General features: G+C 42.6%; 1 protein-coding gene across 1 annotated transcript; it reads left to right on the top strand.

Moving 5' to 3' along the window:
- Positions 1–1,617: 1,617 nt before the first annotated feature.
- On the top strand, positions 1,618–23,816 carry CHMP4C (charged multivesicular body protein 4C). The gene is made up of 5 exons (XM_014605390.3): positions 1,618–1,863; positions 10,174–10,351; positions 13,960–14,074; positions 17,111–17,219; positions 18,672–23,816. Exons 1-5 carry the CDS (start codon positions 1,665–1,667, stop codon positions 18,734–18,736), a joined length of 666 nt encoding a protein of 221 aa, XP_014460876.1. The 5' UTR covers positions 1,618–1,664; the 3' UTR covers positions 18,737–23,816.
- The last annotated feature ends 2,586 nt before the right edge of the window (positions 23,817–26,402 follow it).

Here is a 26,402-nt window from a genome sequence, read left to right as displayed (position 1 = left end):
TGCTTCGTTAATAATGAATCCCTAGGAAATGCTAGAGGCCTCAGTCATGGCTTAATCATCAATGTCATTTGTCATTACTATTATGGTATAGGTAAATAAAAAAGGAAAGCAGTATAACTGCAGGCTTTATCGCAGGTCTCTTACAAAGCTCTGCCTATCATTTGCAGCATCTTTGCATTAAATCCATAAAGGAGCAGAGCTGGGGGTGTTTTTTTTGAGTATATCAATGTCTGAAGGGCAATTTTAGTCTCTGGATTCTGAAAGTTCAGAACCAGTTTTAGCTTCTGAAATGTTGGGGTGGTTCCAGATTTAGAAATTCTTTCAAAACTGGTGTCCAAAAAGTACTTTAATAGAGGTGGTCATCCACTTATTTGTGACTACCTGCACCAAAATATTGCAATATTTGATTTAAATAACGGTAGTAGTCAGTCATTTGTTTTAGAAAAGTGCTAAAATCTGCAACTGAAGTCGGGTACATTATGCTGTCACCTGTGTATGCGTATACTAAGAAATCATCCCTGCTCCAAAAGTGATTTAATAGAGAGTTACTATTATGTTGCATATTGAAAACAAGTTGCTGCAGAGGGAGGCTGAGATAGAACAATTATGTTGTGGACATATGAAAATATATAATCAAAAGCACTTTTTTCTTAAGAAAGAAAAACTTCTGCTTCTGTGTCTTTTTGCATTTCAGTCTACTCCTTTTACAATATAGAAACTTTCCAACACCTAGTAGTAAACAGGGAGAGACCTGCTCTTATGACAGGGCTTGTGTTCAAAACTGTTCTTTTAATTAATTCCTTATTACTATGCCTGTGGGTAGGGGGCGCTTGTAAAATACTAGAGATGTGCCTGGTAGGCCAGAAGCTGCCGAGCCCCTTGTCCGGGTGAATTTACAGTCCGTTTGCTAAACTCCAGCTCCAGTCTTAGAGCAGCGGAGCATTTTCCAGTAGTGCGTATTAAGCAGCCTGACTTACACCAGTCTTGTCATGCTACAAGAAAGAAGGGCGCTTTCACCTCCCCGGATGCTTCTGACATGGGACACCTCCAGCCTAATCTGCACATCACAGCAAAGCAACACTCTCACAAAAGGACTCTCAGACCCAGGGGAATAAACTTCCAGCCTCTCCCCGCCCTGTGCAAAATGGAGTGTATTTTCTACCAAGGAGGACTTCTACAATCTTTAAATTCTCCTCAGCCTGAACAAGGGGGTGTGCACTGAAAGCTTGCAAAGACAGGATTTTTGTTTTCAGTACTATTTAGTTGGTCTAATAAAAGAGATCCCCTCTGACCCAAGCGCTTTGTGCGCCTCTTGTCATGCTGCTCAGTCTGGGCCTTGCTTTCCTGAGCCGCCCGCTGAGATCCACGCTTAGTCAGGCCGTCACCTGCGGTGTCTCACTGGGAGACCCAACCAGGTAACTCGGGGCTGTGACATTCAAGAAGCCTGGGCAGCGACCGGCCAGGGGCAGCCGAGCGCCCAGCGGCTGGCGACATTTCCTAGAAAGCTTGATTGAGGCCGCTCCCTGCCGCGCGCGCTCGTGCGTGTGTGTGGCGGGGGCGGGGCCCGGCGCGCAGGGGGCGTGGCCTGCGCTCGCACCTGTGGCGCAGGTGCAGGAGCCGCCAGTCCCCCGGCGGCGGGCGCGGCAGTGTGGAGCTGCGCGGCCATGAGCAGTAAGCTGGGCCGGTGGCTGAAGGGGGGCGGCCCCGGCGGGGCGCGGAGTCGGCGTGGCCCCACGCCGCAGGAGGCCCTGGCGCGTCTGCGGGAGACCGAGGAGATGCTGACCAAGAAGCAGGAGTACCTGGAGAGCCGCATCGCGCGCGAGCTGGCCGCCGCCCGCCAGCACGGCACCCGCAACAAGCGCGGTGAGTCCCGCCACCCCCCTACCCCCGGAGCCGGGACACACCCGGTCCCGCCCGCCCGCCCGCCCGCTGGGACTTTGCCTCCCCGGCCCGGCTCTGCCCTGCCCAGTGCCTTGTGCGAGTCCCGGCCTGGCATCCCTCGGGGGTGGGGGTTGCTCAGCACCCTCCGGAGCTGCTCTTTGTAGCCATGAATAAGGCAGCCTCGCGCGGCTGTGGCTGAAGTGCAGTGCAGGTGGGTGACACTTGTGAAGCAGTGTCCTAGGAGCCTGCTTAATGAGGGCGCTGCGTTTCACAGGCGTGCTGTGCTCTAGCCTTGAGGGAAAAGACTTTTATTTACAAGGGATTTAAACTTCCTAGGTAGAGGAGGGGTTCAGCGCAGCAGAGGAGTGAGGGAAACCATTGGGTGCGTCTACACATTAATGCACTTTTGCTAATGTGTATTAAATTCAGTACCTCCCTCATGAGGTACTAGAAACAGGCGCATTAGCTTATTTTAATGCATATTAGGCAAAGCGCATGGCTTTTTGTGACACTTTTTGTGACACTTTAATGCACATTAAAACAGGTATTAAAGTGCGCATGTAGACACACCCATGGTGGAAGAATGGTTATAGTGGTGTTATTGCACAGAGACCAGATATTGTACATGGTTATAGCGCACTGAGATGTGCCTGGGAGAGCGAGCTTCCATTGTATAAAGTAACTGTCTCTCAAAATATTCATTTGCTGTGATGGGTTTCTAACACTTCCCTTGCTTACTATTAATGTACAAACCCATGTCTCCAGCGTAGGGCAACAAAAATGGGTAGAGGGCTGGGAAAGTAGGGGGCTGGGGAACGTGACTTCTGAGGAGAGGCTGAGGGAACTGGTCTTGTTTAATTTGTAGAAGAGAAGACTGAGGGGGGATTTAATAGTGGCCTTCAACTACTCATCACCCTGGTTGAGAATCACTGTTAGATGCAAATACCTGGTTGTATTGCATTTCCCTGGATATGTTGGACCAGATCCTCATTGGACGCTGTTGGCCAGACCCACAGCTGGCGTCTGTTGTCATCAGCATTTCCAGAGAAATTGAACCGATAAAAGGGGTGTTTAAATTTGACTTTTCAGAAATTGAATAAGGTTGAATTGAAGAAAGAAACTGATTTTTTGGGGGGAAGAATGTGGATTCTTCGTCTGTTCCCACTTAAATTTTCCTTGTACTTTAGATCACCATTTCAAACCCAGAGCAGATCAGTAGTGACAGAAATTGTTAGCTACTTGGTGGGGGGGGGGGCAGCCAGCCCCTATGACACACATGGATGTTTGTTTATAACTTCTTCAGAAGAAAATAACAACTGGATTATCATGGAGCTTAGATGGACCTTGTCTAAGATACCTCTCCTTCATAGCTGAGCTCAGTTGGAGTCTGCTGCAAGGTTTGCAGTACCACTAGTCAGGCTGTATTGTCTTGATTATTCTTGTGCATGAAACAATTTAGAACTAGGAGGATGTAGCTTCTTATATGAACAGGTATAAAGCCTGACAGGACTCTAAAATCATGCAGCATGTTAGCGATGACAGAACCTGGAAACACTGGATAATAACATGCTTAGGTTGTTACTAATAGACACTGCAGCCTGGGTGGTGTCAATACAGCTGGGCATGCCTTGTGTTCAAGCATTCCTTGGAGGTGACTTAGATGTCACGGCTATAAGGTTACAAGACTTGAACAATGATGCAACAGTTTCATGTTACCAAAATTAAATCAGTCATTCCAACTTTAGGGACCATAATAGCTCAACAACTATGCGGATTTGCGGAGCTGTGTGTGGAAGGTTTCTCATATATTGCAGCTATTGGTTTTAGTCCTTTATTTTCTTTATTTAAAACAATGCAGGCATCTTGCTGTAGGCTGTAATAATGTATGGAGAATTAGGGCTGAAGTATTATCTTAGGTTTGTATACAGGTTTCCCTCGCCGACCACAGGGGTTAGGTTCTGGAAAGTTCTCTTAGTCAGCAAAACCGTGACTGGTAAAACTAAAGGCTTGTGGGAAAAATGGGGTTAGGGACTTGAACACTGTACAGTATAGTATATAAAATCATTTTTACTTGCCTTTAATACATGGGATGGTCAACTGGGCATAGGTGTACCCCTAGGGGTACTTATACAGGTTTAGGGGGTACATGTCAGCAGGTGAGGACAGAGCACACCCAATGTGCGGCAGCAGCATCTCCCCTGGCATGTTCACCTCTTACCCGGGGAGGGGGAGGAGGAAGAGAGGGACACGCTGGCTGGCCCTGTGCAGCACACCACAGTGCTTCCCCACCCCCACCTGTTTGAATGGTAGGGTGGGGGTGTTTTGTGCCTGCCTCTGGCAGGGCACGATTGGCTGGTCAGCAGCCTGTGGATGGGGTGCTGGCTGGGTAAGGTCTTGGGACAATCTGAGCCCAGAGGCAGCGGAAGCCTCCTGCCCTCACCCCTGGATGAGCCGCCTGGCTTGGATTGTCTCATAACCCGTCTCAGTTGGGGCTGCTGTTCCTTGCTTCCCTCCCCCGTGACCCGGCGCAGCAGGGAGCAGTGAAGCCACATGAGGATCTCCTTCCCTGCCTGCTGATTGCCTTGTGTTGTCTTGGTGCCGCTTCTCCTGCACGCGGGGCTGCACTGAGGGCAGTAGCATGGGGCTGCACCCCTTAAACCACTGGCAGGCACACATGAATGATGCGTACCCCCGGAGGCTGGGGAGGCATGGGGACCACCCGCAGGCAGTGGTGGTGGCGGCGGGGGCATGGTGGCAGCAAACAGGGAGCTTCCTCAGGTGGCCGCGGCTCAGTGGTGCTGGGGGGTGGCGAGTGCCGACCAGCAGTGGGCAACCACCCACAGACGTCGCCAGCAGCAATTGGCAACTGCCCGCCGACACTGCCGGAGGTGTTGGCGGCAAGAGGGGGGTGGCGAGCAACAACTGCCCACAGGCGCCAGTGGCAGTGGCCAATCGCAGGGGGTGCACTGCCAATCTCAGAGCATGCATGTGTACCCGTGAGCACCTCCTACGCTGGGATGGGCAATTATTTTGGGCAGATGGCCGCTTACTGAGTTTTGGCAAGCCATGGAAGGCCGCATGACAGGCAACCAAGGGCAGATAAATATTAATTTTCTAAATTTTTTTAGGGGCCCCACGGGCTGGATAGAATGGCCTGGTGGGGTGCATCCAGCCCACAGTCTGCATTTTGCCCACCCCTGCCCTACACATTGCTAATGCAGGTAGAGGAGGGTCATCCCTGGGGCAGCATGGGGCAAGCAGCGGCGGGCAAGGAGATCCCCACGCGGCTTCTCTGCTGAGTGGCGGGGAAGGGAAGCGGGGAACAGTGGTGAGCAGGCCTGCTGTTCCCTGCCACCACGGGTAGGGCAGCTCCCCACCACCGCACTCACGTTTGGCAGGGCTGGGGGCCACCTCTGGCTGGGGGTGGGGAAGGAGAGGCATGAGCAGGGCCAGGGGGTTGGCGGGCTGATGTGCAGTTACAGAAAACCATGGTTACTCAAAACTATATTGTGGTAGCTAGAATGGTATACAGAATGTTAACCATGAACACTCAAAACTGTGATTGGCAAAACTGTGGTTGGTGAGGGAAACTTGTACATAATAACTTCCTCAGAGCGTTTAAGAATTATGATTTTAGTTCTGCTCTTGCTTACGCTAGTGTCATTTCTTTGGCTACAGAAATGTTGTTTCTGATTTATATCATTGTAAAATCACTCATAGAAACCATTACTGTAGTCTGTCAGTGCTCCTCAAAACAGATCCTGTAGCAATAATATTGCAGTAGCAGTAATCCTTAAGGCTCTCGAATTAAAAGGCACGTTGAGAGGTGTATAACCAACGTGCCTTTTAATTCAAGAGCCTTAAGGATAAACAGATTTGTGCCGGGCTCCTAGTACAGTGGGGTCTCAGTCATGTGAGCTACAGCTCACTAAAATCATTATGTCCAAATTCTAGAACAACTTCACCTGTGTGTAGATGTTGATGGACTGATTCTTATGGGCAGTTTACACCCATTAAGACCATTTTGCCAGGGTATAAAGGAGTCTCTATGTTAACCAAACTTGGGTGATAGATAAATTAAAAAAAAAATACTGTTGCACCACTTCCAACTTGTTTAAGCTTCTGGCAAGTGGTTTGTTGCTGGCATGATCTATACCTTTTGAGAACAATAACACATTTTATTCTTCAATACTGATTGCGAATATTCAAAGTTATTCTGTACATGAGGTGCTTCAGAGCAAAGAAATTATGCTGTAAACAGAGCAGCCTAACAATACTTAAGATAACTGTTTTAAAAAAACACCCCTGTGGCTGTCCAGGCCCCTAATAAGGGACTGTCTGGTCTGTACTTTGGTACTTCTGACAGGACGTGCACAGTCTAATTACATTTCTACATTTGGAAAGAGGCACCTCAAACCATCATTACTGCAGATTGACACTACAAAATAAGCCATTATTTTAAGAGTTGTTTAAGAGCTTTACAGATTTTTATGTTTTCTTTGCACATAATTGCTTTGGACAAAGATGAGCAAAAGAAATAAAATATCCAGTATAGGCCAAATGTATGTAAATGGGCATAACTATAAGTCAGCGGAGTTGTGCTGATTTTTACCAGCTTAATATTTCTTTGACAATGTAGTCATATTTTTGTATGGAAATTTTAGTCTATGGATTGCAAACTTGCATGTTGTAACATGCCATTTCTCAGAGCCCCTCTATATCCTCAGAATAAATATTGTTTTGTTACTTTATTTGCTGAGTTTCCTCTATAAATAGAAACAAATCTTTTATAGTGCTTTTGTTTATGCTTTGGAAAATCAGATTCATAATTGTCTTCTGGAAGTATCAGTGGTGGAAATGCTAGCATAAAGTGACACCATCCTAAGGTGTGAGAGTGTCCTTTTGTATGTTAATTGAAGTAGGCTGTATTATGTATGCATCTAACAAATCTATTTTTATGTTAATCCTGTTTTTAAAATGCAGCAAAACCCCCCAAGATTTGGGACTGTAGATAGAACAGGCCCAGTTGTTCCTAATGCCTCAGAGTACTCATATTGTTAGACTCAAACTGAAATATAGTTAATCCGACTCTTTTTGAGAGGTGCTAAATTCTGGCAACTGCCACCACACATTTCACTGGAAGCTGCAGGTGTTCAGCACTTCTTTGGAACAAACTAGTATTAGTATAAGAGGCTTTTTTTCCTGAAGAAAATATTGTTCTTTTAATGGTTAAATTACTGTTACATTTATTTCCCCAGATTATACTCTGACTCTTTTTACCTGGCTCTCTTCTTTTTCTGAAATCTTTGGAATGGGGAACATCTTTTTCAAACTCATTCTTTGAACTTCTCTGAAGTAAGTTTATCTCCCCTTTTCAATATCTTTACTTTTTATGTAATTTAATCATGTATTCCTTTACAGTTAGGTCCTATAATCGCATTGCTGAGAATTTCAATACTGTTGCACCATCTTCTTGTAGAAGAGCTGCATACTACTCTTTAAACAATGTATATATGCAATAAAAATACAGCCTAGATCCATTTAGCAATATATGAGTATCTGAGATTTAGAATTGACAAAGCCAAGGATCTCAAAAAGGTTCACAAGGAAACTTCCTTGCCTGTTTCTGTAATGACCGTGCCTCCTGCTTACATTGTCATGTATTACTGAGCAATGTGACATTGTGAGTCAAATTCCGTTCTACCTCTTGGGTGTCTAAGTGGACTTAGGGGTGTAGGTTGTAGCTGTGTTGGTCTAAGCAAGCTTGGTAAGCACATTTTTTGCAACTATTTAGTTGGTCTAATAAAAGATACCAGATTTACCCAAAGAACCTTGTCTGCCTCAGTGGACTTAGGCACCTAAGTGCAATTCTGTACACCTCATTCAAGTCCCTGAAATCCATTAATTGATCTACTTTGGTTACATGCTGTCATCGGGCTCTTCAGATTGAATAGAAGGCAGAGTAAACTTGCACTTTATAGACTAATCAAAGCATGTGTGTGTGATATATAGCACAAGCTTTTGTGAGCTCACACATCTCCCTTCAGATTGAATCATAAAAGTAACAGAAGGGAGAGGACCCACCCACCTTTTTGTAGTAGCAGTTTTTCAGGGAGCTAAGTAGGTGGAATAGAATATAGTATTTCAGTGGCTAAGTTTATTTACATGCCTAGTAGGCAGCATAGGAACTCATCCATACCCATAATTGTGACATGAATGTCATGTGAGGCAGGGGAGTGTGGTATATCTTGACTGGTGTGGAAAAAATGTATACATTGATTTGTTGTGAAGTGAAAAATAAGTTATGGAATGCCTAGTTAGACTAAGGTGAATAAATAGAGGTGGCATATTGCAATTGAGCTGATTTTTCTCCCAAAACGCTAAGTATGTTGAGAATCACAGTGAAGAATCACTTTTCTGAGTTTTTGTTTAACTTAGAGGGGATTCATCCAAAGTTTGAGCTAAAAGTCTTTTGGATTTCAGAAATAACTGGTCTGCAAATAGAGTTGATTGGGAATAATGGCATAATTTTTTCCCCAAGTCTTACATCCTAAAGTCATCTTGTGATTCACTTCTAAAATCACTCACAGTTATTGTTTTCCTAAATTCATGTTTGCCATGTGGCACCATAATACATAATATTTATGCAGTTATCAGCTTTTAATTTTATAGGGGCTAAGAGCTCCCCCTGATAAGCTTGTATTATACAGATGGTAAGACTACGGTCCTTCTGGTCTTAAAAAATGTTGAAACTCCAAATTGGCAATAAGAATCAGAATTTTCCAAACATTTACCCTAGGAAGATGCAATATATGTCAAAGTCTACCAAAATGCTTGTCTTTGTGTAGCCAAGAAAACACAGCTTAGATCATGCATTGCTTAAGGCATTTATCAATAAAATGGAATGCATTCCCGTACACTAAAGCACTGAGAGGCTGTTTTGCAGTGTGAGCAGCCTTCCATTGCCTGGGTTCAGTATTACTGGAGTTGGTTTGAATGAGGATCTATTCGTAACCTTAGGGATTTGATGGGTGCCTAGAATTTCAGCGTTGTGTGCAGACATCTATTGGCACTACATATGCTTCAAAAATTAAATGAGATAGAGAAGTGCAGCAGCATTCAGGGGACCACTTAGTTCTCAGCATAAGAGGGGTTAATACCATTGCTTTCCTCTTCCCTCGTCCAAATCTTTATGAGAGAAGCTGGTGGAGAGAGAAGTGAGAGAGTGCCTGTAGGAAGTTGGCAGACAGGGTTCTTTGGGTAAATGTGATATCTTTTATTAGACCAACTAAATCATTGGAAAAAAAATTTTCTTAGCAAGCTTTCGGGTTTAAAAACTCTTCGTCAGGATTTTTAAACTATGTCCTTAGACCAGCATTTAAAACTATGTGTTTAAACTATGTCCTTAGACCAACACAGCCACAACCTACCCCCCCTGTAGGAAGTCTGCATTCCACACCCAGCCACTCCCCCGCCCCTCCCCCCCTTGTCCAGGGAAATCTTTTGTCGTGTATGTTTTCACTTATGGTAGTTTTATGCTGATAAAGATTTGCCCCTGCCAGAAACTCTGTTTGTCGAACAACTTCTGCTGAGTTATCTCAGCACCTTACAAAGAGTGGGCTGAATTTTCAAAAGGTTTTAGTTATAAAATGTAGAGTGGAGGGAGGGGCTGAGAGAGGTAGGTCTCTACAACGGCACAGGAAAAAAACAGCTTGAAGAGAGGTGGAACCTCCCTCCTGTTAACTTTGCAGTTTCATCATGTGACTATTGCTCCTGCTATTTCCCAATATTGACATGTGAATTTCAGGAAGCTATACTGGTGGAGGTGCTGTGAATGGCTGAGTGCATTGTTTTACTGGTGTCTCCAGTCTTTCTTTCTCTGTTTCCTTTTTTCTTATTTTTTTTTTTCTTGGCATTCCTGCTCTTGTGCCCCTGCATTGTTTGGGTTTTGCCATGCACAAGTGTAAAGCAGAAGCTTCCTGCAATGGAAGGGGAAACCAATTCTGGTCTCTGGACAATGGTTTGTTTCTGATTTACCAAAGATATTGACTACAACTGGTGTGTTTATGGATCAGCAAAGCAAGCAAGTAGATCAGGGGTTTTGAGGGGCAGTTGGGTTTTACTCTCAATTTGTTTGTGCCAGTGCTTACAGATGATAACCTGAATAGGAATTCTCAAATCTTACCTTATTTCTATATCATACCTTGTTCAGCTGACATTACTGAAACATTTGCATGTGTGTTTTACTTTGAAAACATATAGATAACTTTGTGCTTCTGATTTACACAACAGCTGCTTTACAAGCACTGAAGAGAAAAAAGAGGTATGAAAAGCAGTTGACCCAAATTGACGGGACACTTTCAACCATTGAGTTTCAGCGAGAAGCATTGGAAAATTCCTATACCAATACAGAAGTATTAAAGAATATGGGCTATGCTGCCCAAGCAATGAAAAAAGCTCATGAAAATATGTAAGTGCATTCCCTTTGCTTTTGCGTTAAAGACTTACAATACAGCTCTTACTGAAAAGGAGTCACCCTGTGACTATACAGACTAATTCTGTCACTTTTATGGTTTAGCTTTTATTTTGATTCCAGCACTTTAATGTTCAGGAATGTTTTGTATAAAGAACTTGGAAGAAAAATAGCTATTCTCAATAGCAGATCTGAGAAATGCACAAAATTATTAGGCCTAGACTATGAGAGTTCAAGTGTCTTGAGGGCAGAAGGAATAGCAGGAGCACTTTAAAAACACTAAGGGCTTTGGTTACTTAATAATGCCCTAATCAGGCTGAGTGGAGAACAAGGGAGCTATGGATAGTAATTTTCAAAAATATCATATGTTCTTTGGGTTTTCTGCAGTATTATCATGCCTGAATACATAGCATTAAATTAAAAGGGGCTGTTAAGGAGGAGATGTGCAAGACCTAAAACAATAGCAAAGATGAGGCTTCTTCAGAGAACAATGAGGGGAAGTTCTTAATTTGGGGGATGGCTGTGCGTGACTCCCAGCATTCTGGCATGATTTTCTCTTTACAAGGGAAATCTGAGCTTAAAGGCTGCCTATATATGTGCTTGGAGGTGGGGGGTGACATTTTAATCAGAATGGTTCCTGGGCAGCCGCTTTAATTTAAAATGACTCATTGTGTATTAAGCCCCATGTGTTTAAAAATGGCCATGGGACACTTAACTAAACCTTGATTAATGAGGTTTAGATAAAAGCACTCCACAGTCATTTTAAAACATGTGGGGGCTTAATACATGTGATGCTTCAGCAGCACTGCAGTGTTCTTTATCAGAATGCAAGGCAGACTCAATTAATTGAGCTGACGTTCTAATTAGAATGGCAGTGAGCACATGTATAGGCATAGATGCTGGCATCAGGAAGGAAATGAAGTCTGCTCTGGGAGTGTCGGTGAGAGCCGATAGACATGCCAACAGAAGGAGGAGAGGGGAGAAAGGCAGGATCTGCAGAAGCAACACTTGACTTCTCACACTCCGGAGATGCTGGTGATTGGAGCGGCTGAAATGTACAAAACTTGCAGTGGAAAATTAAGGGCTAGATGAAAGGAAATGTTAATGTGCATCTCTGCTTTTATCCTTTACTATGAAGAACTGTATTTGAGTCGCTCTTAACCAACCACATTGCTGGTCATAAGTCTCTGAAGGGAAAGGGATTTACAGGTGCTAAATGGAGCTGGGTCTATCCTGCTTATACAGCTAAGAAATGGGGCTGAAATTCAGAGCCCAGGCTCATAAGTGGCTTCAACCAGAGTGAGGTGCCAGAAGGCAGGTTTCAAGAAGTTTGAACAGGGTTCAGAGCAAAGTCACTTTGTAACCATGGGCATGATTAGATTAAACGGGGGCCCTAAATTGAAGCAGTGCATTTTAAAAAACACCGTTTCAATTTAGGGCTGATTAAACCCCCATGTCGTGCATGTGCCTTACATGCCTCAGGCAGGGAGGGGAAGGCAAGCTGCTGGCAGGCAGAGTGGTCCCTGGGCTGTATTATATTATATATAATACAGGTTTTTTTCAAAAAATATTTATTTCTGTATATATAAACAATTATATATATGGTGATGGGCGTGCACTCCTGCGTACCTATCACCATTCTCTTGAAAACATCACAGTTATGTAAAAGACTACCTCAGCTTCCTCCCTCCTCCCCCACCTTCCCAAATCATCCTCCTGTTTTGTCCAGTCCTCTCTCATTGTCATCATTGTTGCTGTCTTCACTGTTGTCCTCCTTATTGTTCTCTTGGGAGCACTTGCCTCTGAAAAATCTATGCCAGTCCCTTCCCTTCCATATAAGGTCTGCCACTTCTTTTCCATGGTTGTCTTATATATAATACAAATGATGTATGATATTAGTCCAAAGCCAAAAGGCTAATGGTTTACCAGATAGCTGTTGACTCTGCTGGGGCCAACCCCAATCAACATTTCAACCCATAATAACTCCACAGCTCAGCACTGCTCAGTATATGTGTGCACTGCAAATACCTGCCCATAAAGGATCCATGTACTAATTATCCCCACATTCATGACTGGAGCCAGGTGTTCTTGTCATGAGTCCTGGGATACTCCAGAATTTTTATATGCAGACCAAGTGCAGGGCAACTTGGTCTGGTTGCACGTCATGGAGGGTGGGGCCACACTAATCATATGTGAGAGGCTGGGAGAGGGGGTGACAGAGGGATTCCAGGTGAACTGCTTTGGGCTCCATTTGGTGATGTTTGCCAGACATTTTAAGGTGGATAAAGCAACAGGTATCATTGGAAATGGGAAGGAAGGTGCAGCTAAGCTGTGGGAAGAGGAAGCTGAAATATTTGCAGTGTAGTGGCTCACCATGACTTGGAAAAGAATCTGCACTGAGGGGGACTGAGCACAATGGGGAATATTACTTATCCAGATGGACTGCACTAACTTCTCTAGCAGGGGATGGCTTTTGGCATAGATGATTTTACTTATCTGGCAGGGAAGAAGCCTTCTTCTTGGCCTTGAACAATTTCATATAGTTTGAGGATTAAGGCAACGTGCACTGTGGGCATGGTGACCCCTGCGAGAATCTACAAATGCCTCAAAATGAGAGGATCTTGGCTATGCCATTTATGGTGATGGAGGATTGCTCTTGGGCTTGCTCTCTAGCTTGCTCCTTTAGCCTTTTGGTTAGGGGCAGGCAAGACAAGAGGGTATCTGAATTCCAGGGCATCCAAGCTTGGGGCTTGCTCATAGAATGCCTGCCATGGATTTTGGAGTATCTGAAGTCCCAGGCTGAAGGGTCTGAGAGGTAAGTGGTAGTGCTATACAAACTTGAATGATGGAGCTCTGCTCAGCCAAGAGAATTTGGAACTGATTTGGCCTGTGATTTTTCATGTGGCATGAAATTAAAAAAAAAAAGTGGTAGGTTCCCATCAGCATTTTTGGCACATGGGGAGGGTGTCAGAGCTTGCCCCAACCTCTCTGAGTGCTAGCCTGATATTGCAGTACCTCCAGGCATGATGCTTCTTCTCTCCTGTGGGAATAACTGCCCCCCACCTTTTTTTTTTTTTTTTTTTTTTTTTAAAGGGCCACTCACACACCCACTTAAAAGGTTCCCATCAGTATGTTTTACCAATATGGTCCATGTACTTTATAGTCATGCTTAGTGTTGGCTGCATTTAATCAGTGACATAGTTGGTTTTGATTACTGAGCACATGCTGCTTCTGGCAGCAGTTTAATGATAGACAATGTATTTAACGAGTTTTCCTGGTAAGAAAAGGAACTTTCTTCCCTGTGCTGGTTGGGTGAGGGGAAGGGGAGGGAACCTTGTCTTGTATTCAATTAAATATAGCATTTAGGTTCTTACATCTCTTTTACTATAGTTTCTGAAGTGCATCAGCATCTGAAATGTTGTTTTTTAACTATATGCATGTTAGAAACTACGCCTCAAGTATTTTGTTGTGTTGATGCCTTGGACTGGAACTTCTCTGGACTGTGTTCTTGGTAATGAAGGATTAAACTTTAGGGTTGTGTTATCATAAGGGAGACTGGGTCTAAGTATGCTCCTTTAAAAAATGGATTAAAAATATTTTTCCAGGGACCTAGAGAAAATTGATAACTTGATGCAAGACATCACTGAACAGCAAGATGTGGCACAGGAAATCTCAGAAGCTATTTCAAGCAGAGCTGGATTTGCTGATGAGTTTGATGAGGTCAGTGTTGCAATAAAGTTAAAGGTGAAAGAGGTATACAGTCTGATATGCTGGCTATTTCACTGTACCATTTCATGTTTTTATTTTAACCCTGGGGTTCCAAAATAGGTCATCAGGGGTTCCTCAAAGAGACTGGGGGTAATGGCAAAGTGGGCCAGGAGGCAGCACACTACCACTGCCAATCTGGGTTGCCTGACTCCATTTCAGCTCACATGGCCCATGGGGTCAGAGGCAGGAGTACTACAGCAGGAGAAATAATATGAAAGGATTCTGTGACTTAAGGAAGTTTGAAACCCCCTGTTTTAAGGTATTTTTGCAAATATAAAAATACTTGGACACATTTAATCTCCTTTTCCTTTTTCAAAGGAAGTTTAAAACTTGCTGTCCATGGTTTTTACCATGTGTTTGAGGATATCAATGCAATATGTGCTCCACATAGAATCACATAACTAGGTATATCAGGAGAATATTACCTCCACATTTGTAGAAAATGTGCTACTGTAATAGTACTGTTTGCAATTCTAAACATGTAGGACCAGATTTATTGAGGTATCTTGATACCTGAAGAAATGGCTAAGGGCCTATTAGTATTTTCAGAAGTGGTCTAAAGGTGGTTAAATGCTTACCTTACCTAGAGCCAGTGTTAGGCCACCTAGCCTACCTCAACACTTCAAAAAACCTGCTAAGTACCTGTCTGCATCAGCAGGTACCTAAGATCTTTGAGTCCAGATTTTTCTGAAGTGTTTATCTAATTCTTAATGTAGTCTGTGGGAATTTCCTGTTTATTGGGACATTTGATCAGGTCCTTTGTAGAGATGCACTGATATATTGGTCTGATATCAGATCAGCACTGATATAAAGAAAGTTGATTGTATTGGAAATTGGCCTGATTTAGCCGATAGATGCCCACTTGTGTGCGCAGCTACAGTGCAGTGAGGAGCACAGCCCTGCAGCTTGGAGAGCTACGCGCAGCTGGTAAGTCTGGTGTGGTGGAAGGGGAATCGGGGGGCGGGGGGTGCAGATCAAGGCCCCCACAGTGAGGGAGGAGTGGGGCTGGGGCAGGGGCTGGGGCAAGTGCTGCCCAGCCAGGGTGGAAAGAACACAGGACAGAGCCACGGCTCATCTGGGGGGCATGGGGAGGGGGTGGCAGCTCCTGCCGCTGTGCACTGTTCATCCGGGGGGCCACTGGTCTGGTGCTTGCTTGCTCATCTGGTGGTTCCCACCACTCATCCAGGAGGGCATGGGGTGAGAAGCATGTGCCCCCAGATCGGCACGGGGCGGGGTGGGCCAGCCCGCCCCATGTCCTCCCACCCTGCCCCAGCCCACAAAGATTTGGGGGCACGCACCCCCTCTATGCCCTCCTGGACAAGTGGTGGGAGCAGCAGGAGCCACTGGACCAGCAGCTCCCGGATGAGCAGTGTGCAGCAGCAGGAGCTGCCCCTGCCTGCACACCCCAGACGAGCCGTAGCTCCCTCCCACACCTGCCTCACCCTGGCTGGGCAGTGCTTGCCCCAGCCCCATTCCTCCATCACCATGGGGGCCTTGATCTGCCCCCCACGCCCCTTCCCTTCCCCTTCCAGCACACCAGACTTACTAGGTGCATGCTGCTCTCCAAACTGCCAGGCTGATATCAGAAATCAGATTGGTATTGGCCGATATGCCTCCTTAAAAATTGACTATTGGTATCAGCCCCCAAAATCTCTAGCAGCGCACTCCTAGTCCTTTGTTATTTTAAAATGAGAGATGCTGATCCTCATGGATTTAAAGATCCCATTAAATGTTGAGCAATCTTAATAGCTATTGAAATCACGAAAGAAACAAAACAAAACATTGAGCCCATTCTGGGATCAGGTTTAGTCTTTTTGGCAGGTTTGAATTTTTCTACAAATTATAATGAGATTTTTCAAATGCCTGAACATTAAGAACCAGTTTTTAATTGCCCTCTGGTGGTTTTTAAAAAAACAAAACAAAACTAAAATACCTCAGGTAAACCACAAGCCCATACCCCCAAATTAATCTTTTCCTCAGGATGAGAACAAATGTAAAATGCCTTGATCCTAAGGATGATTACTTTTCCTCTCTCAAATACTTTCAATAAGTCCCTAAAAATACTTCTTCATTTGCTGTGTTAAACTTCTGCCTAGGTCCTAGCTGTCTTGGATACTAAATGTTTTTGTGCCTGAGGAAATCTTTTGGATACTGAGTGGGAAATAAAACCCATGGTTGTTTTTTAACATTGATCACTGTTCTAAAGAGAGACATTTTATTTAAACATTTAAATCAAGACTGGATATTGTTCTGAGAAGTCTGTTTCAGCTCAGAAAAGAAGTTACAGACTTACTATAGAAATTACTTCAGGAGGACTATCAAGAAGGTCAGCATAAATGTTTACAATGTCTGCTTCAAGAATGCATAGCTTTTCTGTGGTATTACAAATATGTATTTGATTATTTGTCCAAATCAGTTTTTCTGCAGGTAAAAAACTAAACATGTAATATGTCTCAGTATTGACTAACAGGACCCAGCAGGACAACTGGGACTCTAATGTTACTTTGGATCTGTGCCAAATCCAGTGCTTAGTCAGGCAGGGCTTCAGTATTTTTCATCCAATGACAACATCTATTAACACCGTTTCCTTCTGGAGACAGGTCCATTTATAGAATGGTAGCAGAGACATACGTTGATTCCAGTTTTGACAATTGAACTCTTTTAGCCACAGTAAAATTGTAACTTTCTTTGCCTTCATTTTTAACTTTCAAGGATGATCTGTTTGTTTGTTTACAATAAATGCCCATTTAGTTAGAATCACGTGTCTTGCTTTTTAGTGGGAAGTGTAATTTGGTAAATCTTAATAAGTTTTTTATGATAGCCAACAAGTAAAGTTTGTAGTGGTTCTGCAACTGATGTATGTTCCCAGGCTGATTTTTAAATTAGAACTGTTACTTTAGTGATTCTTTGATTAATGGTTTTTGTTAAATACATCCTTTATTTGTGAAATTATAGTTCTGTAAATATAATGGTTTTGTTTGTCTTCAGGATGAGTTGATGGCAGAGTTGGAAGAGCTGGAGCAAGAAGACCTTAATGATAAAATGTCTAATGTCAGATTGCCAAGTGTCCCATCTACCTTGCTGCCTTCTCGCCCTGGTAAATTACTTGTTTTTAGTTGCCCATGATTAAGCTATGCTGTGAATAAGGGGGAAATAGCTCGTATGATATAATTAACTCAGCTTTAACATTTAATGTACTGTACACTTCTTACTCCATCTTTGAGCCTGTTCATCACAGGAAGCAGTGAAGGCTTTTTGTTTTGTTTCATTAAACTATTCAGGACCCCATTCTATGCAAGTGTAAATGGATGTAGCACTACTGGCATTTACACTAGCAGAGAAGTTGATACTTGGGAGAAAGGGAATTTCATTGAATTATTCTGGTACTAATGACCAAGAACTTTGAAATTATTGTTATCTTTTTAACCACAAAATAGTCTCTTTTGTGAATAGGAAATTGACCCAGTTTTAGAATGCTGGAGTCGCAAAGCTGCTGCATGTTATGACATCAATTTTGAAAATTGCTAAGGTTATTTTATTTACCAGTAGAGGGAGCAAAATCAAATAGAATTTGGAAAAGTGTTTATAGTTTTTGTTCCTGTCGTTCCACACTTGTTCCTTTAAAAGGTCTCATTCTGCAGTTAGTAGCCAATTTTCAGACCTTTATCCTTTCTTTTTCCAGGCTGCTACTCAACACCCCTTGAGAGACACTGGGGACAATTAACTTGTAGCCACTTATTTCCTCTTTGCTTCTATTCTGTCTCCTGAGAGAGCCACTGTGCATCAAAACTGGACAGCACAAGTTAAGAACAAGTTGTTGGTGTACTGTGCTGGCCAAGGGGCTGATGTGACATGTCTACTATCCTAGTGCAGTTTAAACACTAGTTCTCTAGTTTCTGATCCAGTATCTCTCTCAGCTGATCAACTCTTAAACCTCTTGGGGGCGAGGGGGAAAGAGAGTGAAAAGATTTCACTATGACAGTGGTCATCTGCTCACCTAAGCTGCACTATTTTAATTAAAACCTGGGCAGCCCCCTATCTAGGAAATTATTTTGACTTTTCAGGTTAATTTGCATTGGTGAATTCAAGAGTCTGAAATCTGGCCTGTGCACAAGCACTGACATAGTATTCAGTGAGTAGGGGGTGTTGGTTATAGCTGTGTTGTTCTAAGGACATAGGCAGACAAGATTCTTTAGGTAAATGTGTGATGTACCCAGCATGCATCTCTTCTGATTATCCAGGTAGAGTTTAGACAACATTGCTTTTTGGAGAGATGGTATATTTTTCCCATTAATAACAGCTTTTAGCAGTTATTCATTATGAGATGAATTCAACCCATAATGTTACAGATTGAATATGAGCTATCCTGAGAGCATAATGACTGTACACTTAATCTGTTTCACTGTGCTGCCTCTATTTCGCTTGCTACTCAGTAAATTGTTCTGAGATGTACTGAGACTAGAAAGCATTACAAAGAGTATGATGTGGGTGAAGAAAATTGTTCTGACTATTGCATTAGTCACTAATTATTGCTAATTTCTCATTGTAGCATCCTCCAGGAAAAGAGTGGAAGATGATGATGGTATGAAGCAGCTGGCAGCTTGGGCTTCTTAATAGCCCCAACTTTTATAATGCAGAACACTACAATACAGGTGTATAAAAAAAAAAAAAAAAAAAAAAAATGAAACTATTTCATATACTTAACAATGCAGCATGATTGCATTTCATGCAGATCCAAGTCAATTACTCTTTTGTTTTTTTATTTGTATAGCCAATTTTTGCTCTGAAGTAATAATATACTTTCTATATTTAAAAAAAAATTATAATCAGGCCCTGGCCAGCCTTGTGTCACTTTTACAGTGAAGAAACCATAAGGAATAAAAATAGCTTTTACTGGATAGTGCATAGCTGCATAGTATTGATTTGTAAAACATGAAGGCCCCATAGCAGACATGACTGAAATCCCTGCTATAATGAACCACTGAAACTAATTAGTCTGCAAGACCTAGCCTACTGGTCAGCTTGGTTGCAAGTATTTGAAAGTCAGTAGAACAGTCAAGTTTAGGTTTCACTCCTATTACCTGCTTTGAGCACATTGACTGCTGACAGCTAAAAGCTTCTGCACTCCCTCTGGATCCACTGCTTGTCAAGAGTTTTAAGCTAGTGTAGTTTAAGGAGCTGCTGCTGTTTATAGCCACAAGGGTGCTGCTAAAGCAGCCAGGCCACCTGGACTCAATGCAGTTCTGTTAGCAGAGGAAGCTTTTCTGTCACCAGAGTTGCACATCCTAAAATAGCAGAAGCAGAGCTGGCAGAAACTGCCTTCCATTGGCAGAGCTGTGTTGGAGTTGAGATGTGATCTTTACACATCGTTAGCCAACATAGCTGTACTGCCAGAACTTTGTATTATGTTTCAGGCCTTTATCCAAGTCCCTACCAATTTTAAACTGATCCAGCTAATTCTGTGGAAGATCAAGAATAAATGGTAACTTGACTCCCAGTTATAAAATCCTCCACCCCATTTTAGCTTTTAAAGATGTGCCTTGATTTCTTTGGGCAATACAGTTTTTCAGGGAAAATTGCAATGTATTTTTAATGCTGCAAGTGCCAGAGAACTTTAGCTTCTAAGCATTCCATTGGTGTAGGGAGACCTGAAGGGAAATATTATTTAAAAGTGTTAACATTTGAAATTTTAAGCTAGAATGTTGTTGTTAGAATTCAAATGTTTTGTCTATGGTATTAATGAACAGGATGTCACAGCTGATTTTATTTTTAAGCTAGAAGAACTTACTACACTACGGGCATAGCTACTGTGCAATAAACAAATTTGCTGCACAGTAAATGTCACACATCTACACATGTGCCCCTATTTGGTTGGAGTAAATTAACTCTGAAGCAGAATAGTACTTGTAAATACAAGTACTAACCTGTTGAAGAGTTTTTTACTGCATGGCAGCACGCATGTAGATGCTGCCCCAGCTTACTGGGGCATGACGGTACTTCATTGCGGGGGGCTGCCTGCCAGATAGGTCTGCACTGAAGCACCCTCATGCCCCAGCCAGCCCCTCCAAAACACATTAAGCCAGGGGAAGCAGTCCTGGGCTGGCAGGCTGATTTCCCCAGGACTGCCCTGCCGGCTGGCGCTGCTCTGACCCGGCTCAATGTACTGCAGTCCTGGGCACATGTTCAAACGGCACGCCTGGGAGCAACTAGCTCCACATGCAATTAATGTACATGAATAAACTCTGTATACAAGCCCCTACCTTCTAAGCTACTGCACTAAGAAGAAATTCATGCTTAGGACACAGAGCAAAAATAGCATGCCACTTTGTCAAAATACATTTTGATTCTAAATTAGACCTGATGTTGGTATTAGTACTTGTTGTCAACCTTAGTGAAACAGTAAACAAATAGTTGTATTGTGGGACATTCTAGGGTGTTAGAAATCAGAATAATATCAATCTAGGTTTCTAGTTGTAATTCAAATCAATTGATGGTTGAACCAATTGGGGAACACTGGAAGTGTCAGGTTATCCTTGCCTCATTGCAGCAACAGAAAAATTGATCACTTGATTCTATAGACATGATCCTGTAATATGCAGAGCACTTGGGTCCAAATCCATTAAAAGACTTCAGTGAGCCTCCTTGGACAGGATACAAAACCTTGTGAGACTAAGCTCCTATTAATGGAATGAATTCTGAAATTACAAATACTGAGGAGGTGATTTCTTCCTTGCAGTCGGGTCCTAATATGAGTCCATTCTTTTAACCGGACTTGCTTCTAATTTATACCAGTGTTAATGGAGAATTGTATCCTGCCTATTAGACTAGTTACGCTGGTATGGCAAAGTGGGTAAGCAATGCAACTCTGTTCCAGTGGGGAGCACCAGGAAGACCTTCCTTTTCTGGAATGAATCAAGAAGAAGAAAGACACATTCTTTAGGTCTTTATTTTAAAAGCTGGATTTTAAAACCTGCTTTTACATTTAACATATAATTCTGACTGTCAGGAAGAAATTACTATGTTAATGTAGTTATATATAATATAACTGAATAACATGTTTTGAGACAAGATAGAGACTTGGAGGCTTAATAAGTAAAAGGCTGAATTGTTCGGTACATAATACATTAAGTTTTGGTTGAAATAAGAATCTGTAACTATGTGATTTGCATAATTGTACAAGTAGACTGTCTGATCCATTTCTGTTTATGCATTTTGCATTTGTAAATGTAAGGCAAGCAATGTCAATAGAGTCGCATGCTTAACTTGGAAAGGCTGGCCTTTAACATCAGTTCTTTATCAAATTAGTTTTCCATCACTTAGCACTTATTGTTTTCAGAGCATTTTAGGTAGCACTTAGCATAGTCAACTAAATACAACATATACTTTATTGTACTTTTTTAGAATTGAAGACCTGGGCTATTAATTTCCTTTGGAGATAGTTATCCATGTGAGTCTGAATTCAGGTAGAAGGTAGGAAAGGGTAGCCCCTTAGGAAATTTTAGGTGCTGTCCTGTCTTGTGTTTGGCAATTAAAACAAAACAAAGTTTTTATCTGCAAAGCTTTCTTTGCTTGCTATACACCCGCTTCTATGGAACTGAAATTCATTAGAACATGTTAAGTAATTGGCATCTAATATTATCTTTATCACTTTAGGCAGTCACTGTCACTGTGATGCCATGAAAAAAGCACCCCCTGAACTGTGGTTCCTAGGAATCCCTAACTTCTTTCAAAGGCAAAACCAGTTGATCAAAGACAGCCATGTTTTATTAAATTAGCAAAAGGCAATATGCTGGGCTTTTAAGCCATTTATAGACATTACATTTTTCTAGGTTTAATCTAGACTACAGCAGTCACTATATACACATGGATGTCTGTAGTCCAAATTAAAATTGGCTCCAGTCTGAATTAACTGATCCTCATTGAATGAAGGTTAAAGTTTAATGCAGACTAGGGCATGTATTAAACTGTATTAATGAATACGCATCTGTGGCATTGCTTTTAGGAAAAACAGTCCTTAGGAACTCAGATAAGCACTGCAAATATCAATCTGGGCAAGGGAAGCTCAATTGGGCTTTTGCAACACAACAGAGGCTATTGGGCACAAAGTAACATCTTTACAAATTTGAATGTGCCAACAACACCTCGCTCTAAGTATCTAGTCAATTACAGGTTCTGGAGCAGCACTTTAGATAACTGCAACAATGTAGCAGTGATTTAAGGCTTATTATCATCTCCTAATTACTTCCAACCTCTGTTAAGGGGCTGTCAAGTGTATGGACTGTGTACTGTATAGCCAGTGCCTCCTGCTATGAAGGTCAATAATAATCTATTAATCCTTGATTTGACTTGAAATTTGATTCAGCGTGGTGCACATCAACACGGTTTACAAAATGTTAAACATGTCTACAAACAGCCTTAAATACCACAAATTCTAGCTGTCCTGTCCAGTGTCCCTGGAGGCTACCACAAATACTCTGTGAAAAAGGATACGTCTAAACGTATGTCTAAAATTTTCCAATTCTAGGCTAAAGATGACTTCAGGTCACTGGAAAATACAGATCTGTCATCTTTGTGCAGAACATTTTCCTATGGACTGGTCAGAGGACAATAAAACTTCAAGGACAGTCTTTTTCTGTAGAGTGAGCTACCACATCAAACCACCAAACTCCAAATAGGTTCTGGTCTATCTCCCAGTCCTGTAAAGAATCAAACAGCTGTAGGTTTTTGAAATCAACAGGAACTGATGTGTTCCTGTTGCCCAGGAGGTACTGAGCAGCTTGTAGGATCAGGCCATTAACAATTAACCTCCTGAAAAATAACTGGAGGCATAATCATACATGTTTGAGTAGAACATCCAAGGATGCTGAGAGTTGGCTTTATTCAGAAGCAAAGATGCATCTGTTATTATGAACATTAGATGGGTACAAAACACTTCTGTTCACAACTGTTGGAATGTAGTATAGGCACTCCTCACTTAACGACCGAGTTCCGTTCCTGCGACTAGGTCGTTAAGCAAATTGGTCGATAAGCGAGGAGCCGCCCCTTGATATTACATGCCTTGGCTTGAGACGCCGCGTTGCCGTTTCCACGATATGTTTCGTACAATACCGACTGCTCGGAGAGCTGGTCGTAAGTCCGCACGGTCGTTAAACAGGTAGGTCGTTAAGTGAGGAGTACCTGTACTGACTGGCCAGAATTGCAGTAAACCTTTTTGATGCTTTTGTTTTAATGAGATGTGCATCCACAGATCTCCAGATTAAACTGATTTCACAGTTTAATGACATTTATGACCCTAATGACATCTATGGCGCTACAGCCATTGATATATTTGAAGAGCTACCCCTTTTATTGGTAAATTGACAACTGAAACTGTGATGGCTGCTTTCTTTTGAACATATCTCTTTCCTGTGCCAAGCCGGTATTTGTTCAGCACAAAAACAGAAGGGTTTGATAGTGTCAACCCACTACTCTAAGTGCATTAGAATGGGCACAGCTTACAAACAGGATTTTAGAAGCAGATGGAGTGCTATAGTTGATTTATTCTGAAACTTCCTTTTTGAACTGTGTTTATTTTGGGAACTGTTTTAATGGTGTTTAAAAGCTTAATCTTGGTATTTTCTAAAAGAGAATTGATCTTTGAGGGTGAGTGTAAAAGCTAATTTATATTTGTGTAAATAAATATTTGGTGTCCTAACTGTATTGAAAGCTGACTATTTTTTTTAAATAGGATCTGATGACTTTGCTGTTGCCTTTTCTTTTTAAGTCCAAAAGCTGTCTCCATTCCAGGCTCTCATTCTGTTTCATGTTTTACATTTGCATATCAAGAACATCAACTCTGGCCTTCCTTCATGATCTCCTGGATGTCTCTAAACATATATTTAGTTTTTGGACCTCACTTGAAAGGGTGGGCTGGCCAAGCCCTCAATGAATTTCTTCAAAATATTCCTTAGGCATAAAATGTGCATTAGCAAAAGCAAATACAAAAAGCTATTTTTAAACAGCCTGATTTAGAATCTTATGACAAGATGATAGAAATATCAGTGCTTGCCTGGGAAGAATAAAAATGACTTAGTCAGCTCAAACTATAGATAAAGATGACCATATTATTTTTAAGGAAATCTGGGACTTTGCCTTCTTCTCCACCTCCAAGTCAGTAGCGCTGCTGCAGGCAGGCAGGGCGCAATTCAGAGGTGGATAGAGTGCCATGGTATGCTGGGCAGGCACTGCCTACCTGCCTAGCACACCATAATGCTCTGCTTCCCTGCTGCACTGTACCCTGTGCCCCTGTGATTCTGGGACTTGTTTTAATTTTCACCAACTGGCTGAAGCTGGCCTATGAAATCCAGGACTGTCTCAGCCAACCAGAACATATGGTCACCCTAACTGCAGAGATCTTTGCAGCTCAGATGGAGCTGGCTTGGTTGCTATGGGATGGGATCTGCATGTGCTGTGTATGCTTTCATGAAACTATTTCCTATCCACTCCCCTTCTGTATCTACCCACTAATACTTGAGTTTCTGAACTCAAGTGGAGTAGCTACCAAATAAACCCTGTCCCAGCCGCCTGTGGAGGGTTCGGGATTGAGAGTGTGGTCGGGGGTAGAAAGGTAAGAAAGATTTATTGACTTAACAAAAACACGACTATGCGTAGTAACAAGACAAACAATGACAGACAAAAGCAATTCATGTTGGCAACTTATTGGCAGTCCCCTCTGATGCCTGATACACAGCAAGCTTCTCTTTCCACAAAGTTCAGTGAAGTCAGGCGTCTCCGATCAGTGCTGTCCGAGAGGTACCGTGAACGACCCTGGAATGCAGTTCTTGGGCTCCTCAAGGTCCACGGGCCCACTGATCCAGGCAACAACTAACTAATCCTTTTCACAGAGCTGTATCTTCCTTCTGAATGGTTTCTAGATATTTCAGCTAATTTATAGCTTTTGAAGGGTACCGGTAACGTATGACTACTCAGATTCCCTTTACTTCAACAGTCTTTAGACTGACTAATAGCAGTACAAGCTTTGCATTCTTTTGATAAGGTAATTTTAACTGTGCCACAGGGCTTACTACTTCTAGGCTTTGCTAAATTTACTAGGCCTTACTTTATACAAGGCCTCACTACACCTTAAACTTTAATTAGGCTTTTAGCAACAATATATAGTTTAATATCTAAACAAATACAGAAAAATACTTGGTCTAATCTTTATAGAGCCTTCAGCAAGCACCTTTATCACACAGGCACACTTTTCAGCTGTCACACTTTACCCCTTGCTTGCTGAAGCACTATGATAGCTACGATTGAGATGCTAAAGCCACATGTGCTACATTGGGAAATGGGGCGGGATCTATAAATTTAACTTGCATAGAATGAACAGATTTATGACAACAACGGTTAAAACACCACTTAGCTGTTGCCACTAGGGCAATACAGAATACCATGACGCTTAAGATGGTTAGCCGCGTAGTTGAGGTGACACTTAGTGACACACGAATAGTACAGATTACATTATACCATTTACAAGCCTTGGGCACATTGACAGCCAGACTGATGATTCGCCCACCCTCTCGAGCAAGGAGAGCCAACTGAGTGCCTGGCCGAGCCTTTGCCTCAAGGCTTTGCAGCTTATTTTTTACTTCATTCTAGTTTTCTAACCGTGGCATGTCTACATCTGATACCCATGAAGTGGGTATTGTAAAGTTGAGCGATATAGTCTCAGAGGAAATTTCTGGCCATTTTAGGGCAATAGTACAGTTACTTAATTGCAGTAGAGCAATGGCTCCACTTTTAGCTCCTAAGCAACACGAATTGCACAAAGTCCAGGTGGTACTATTTTCATGCAGCAAATGACCTGGTCCTTCTCAACAAACACGTTGCCCTATTGTTACGTATGACACATTAGATAACTCGTATACGCAGGTCATGTTAGGTGTGCTGAGAGGCCAGCCTCTCCATAGGGTTCCTAATCCAATCAAGGTGCTACTAATTTGAATTAAGAAGGACTGTGCTACATACCGAGGGCCATTGGGGGTAACTATTTCCCATATGGGGCGACGCAGATTCCAGTCTCAAAGGCATCTTTCTTCTAGCCCCGTGTTTAGCAAATAAGCAGTGGTCCAGTTTCCATCTTTTACTCCCTGCAGCAGGAATGAACGTTTTCCTTTATCACAGCCTTCCCAAGTGGTAATCCAGGTACTTTGATAGGGGTATCTTTCTTTAAATGTTGCAGGCATCCCATGATGCTCTAAGCTACTGGGCTATTCTCTGTTTTTAATGTTGTTTATTA

Source organism: Alligator mississippiensis, chromosome 3 (genome assembly GCF_030867095.1).
Source record: "Alligator mississippiensis isolate rAllMis1 chromosome 3, rAllMis1, whole genome shotgun sequence".
In the NCBI taxonomy this organism is placed as follows: Eukaryota; Metazoa; Chordata; order Crocodylia; family Alligatoridae; genus Alligator; species Alligator mississippiensis.
Note: the sequence above shows the minus strand (reverse complement) of the source record. Positions and strands in the feature narration are given on the sequence as shown.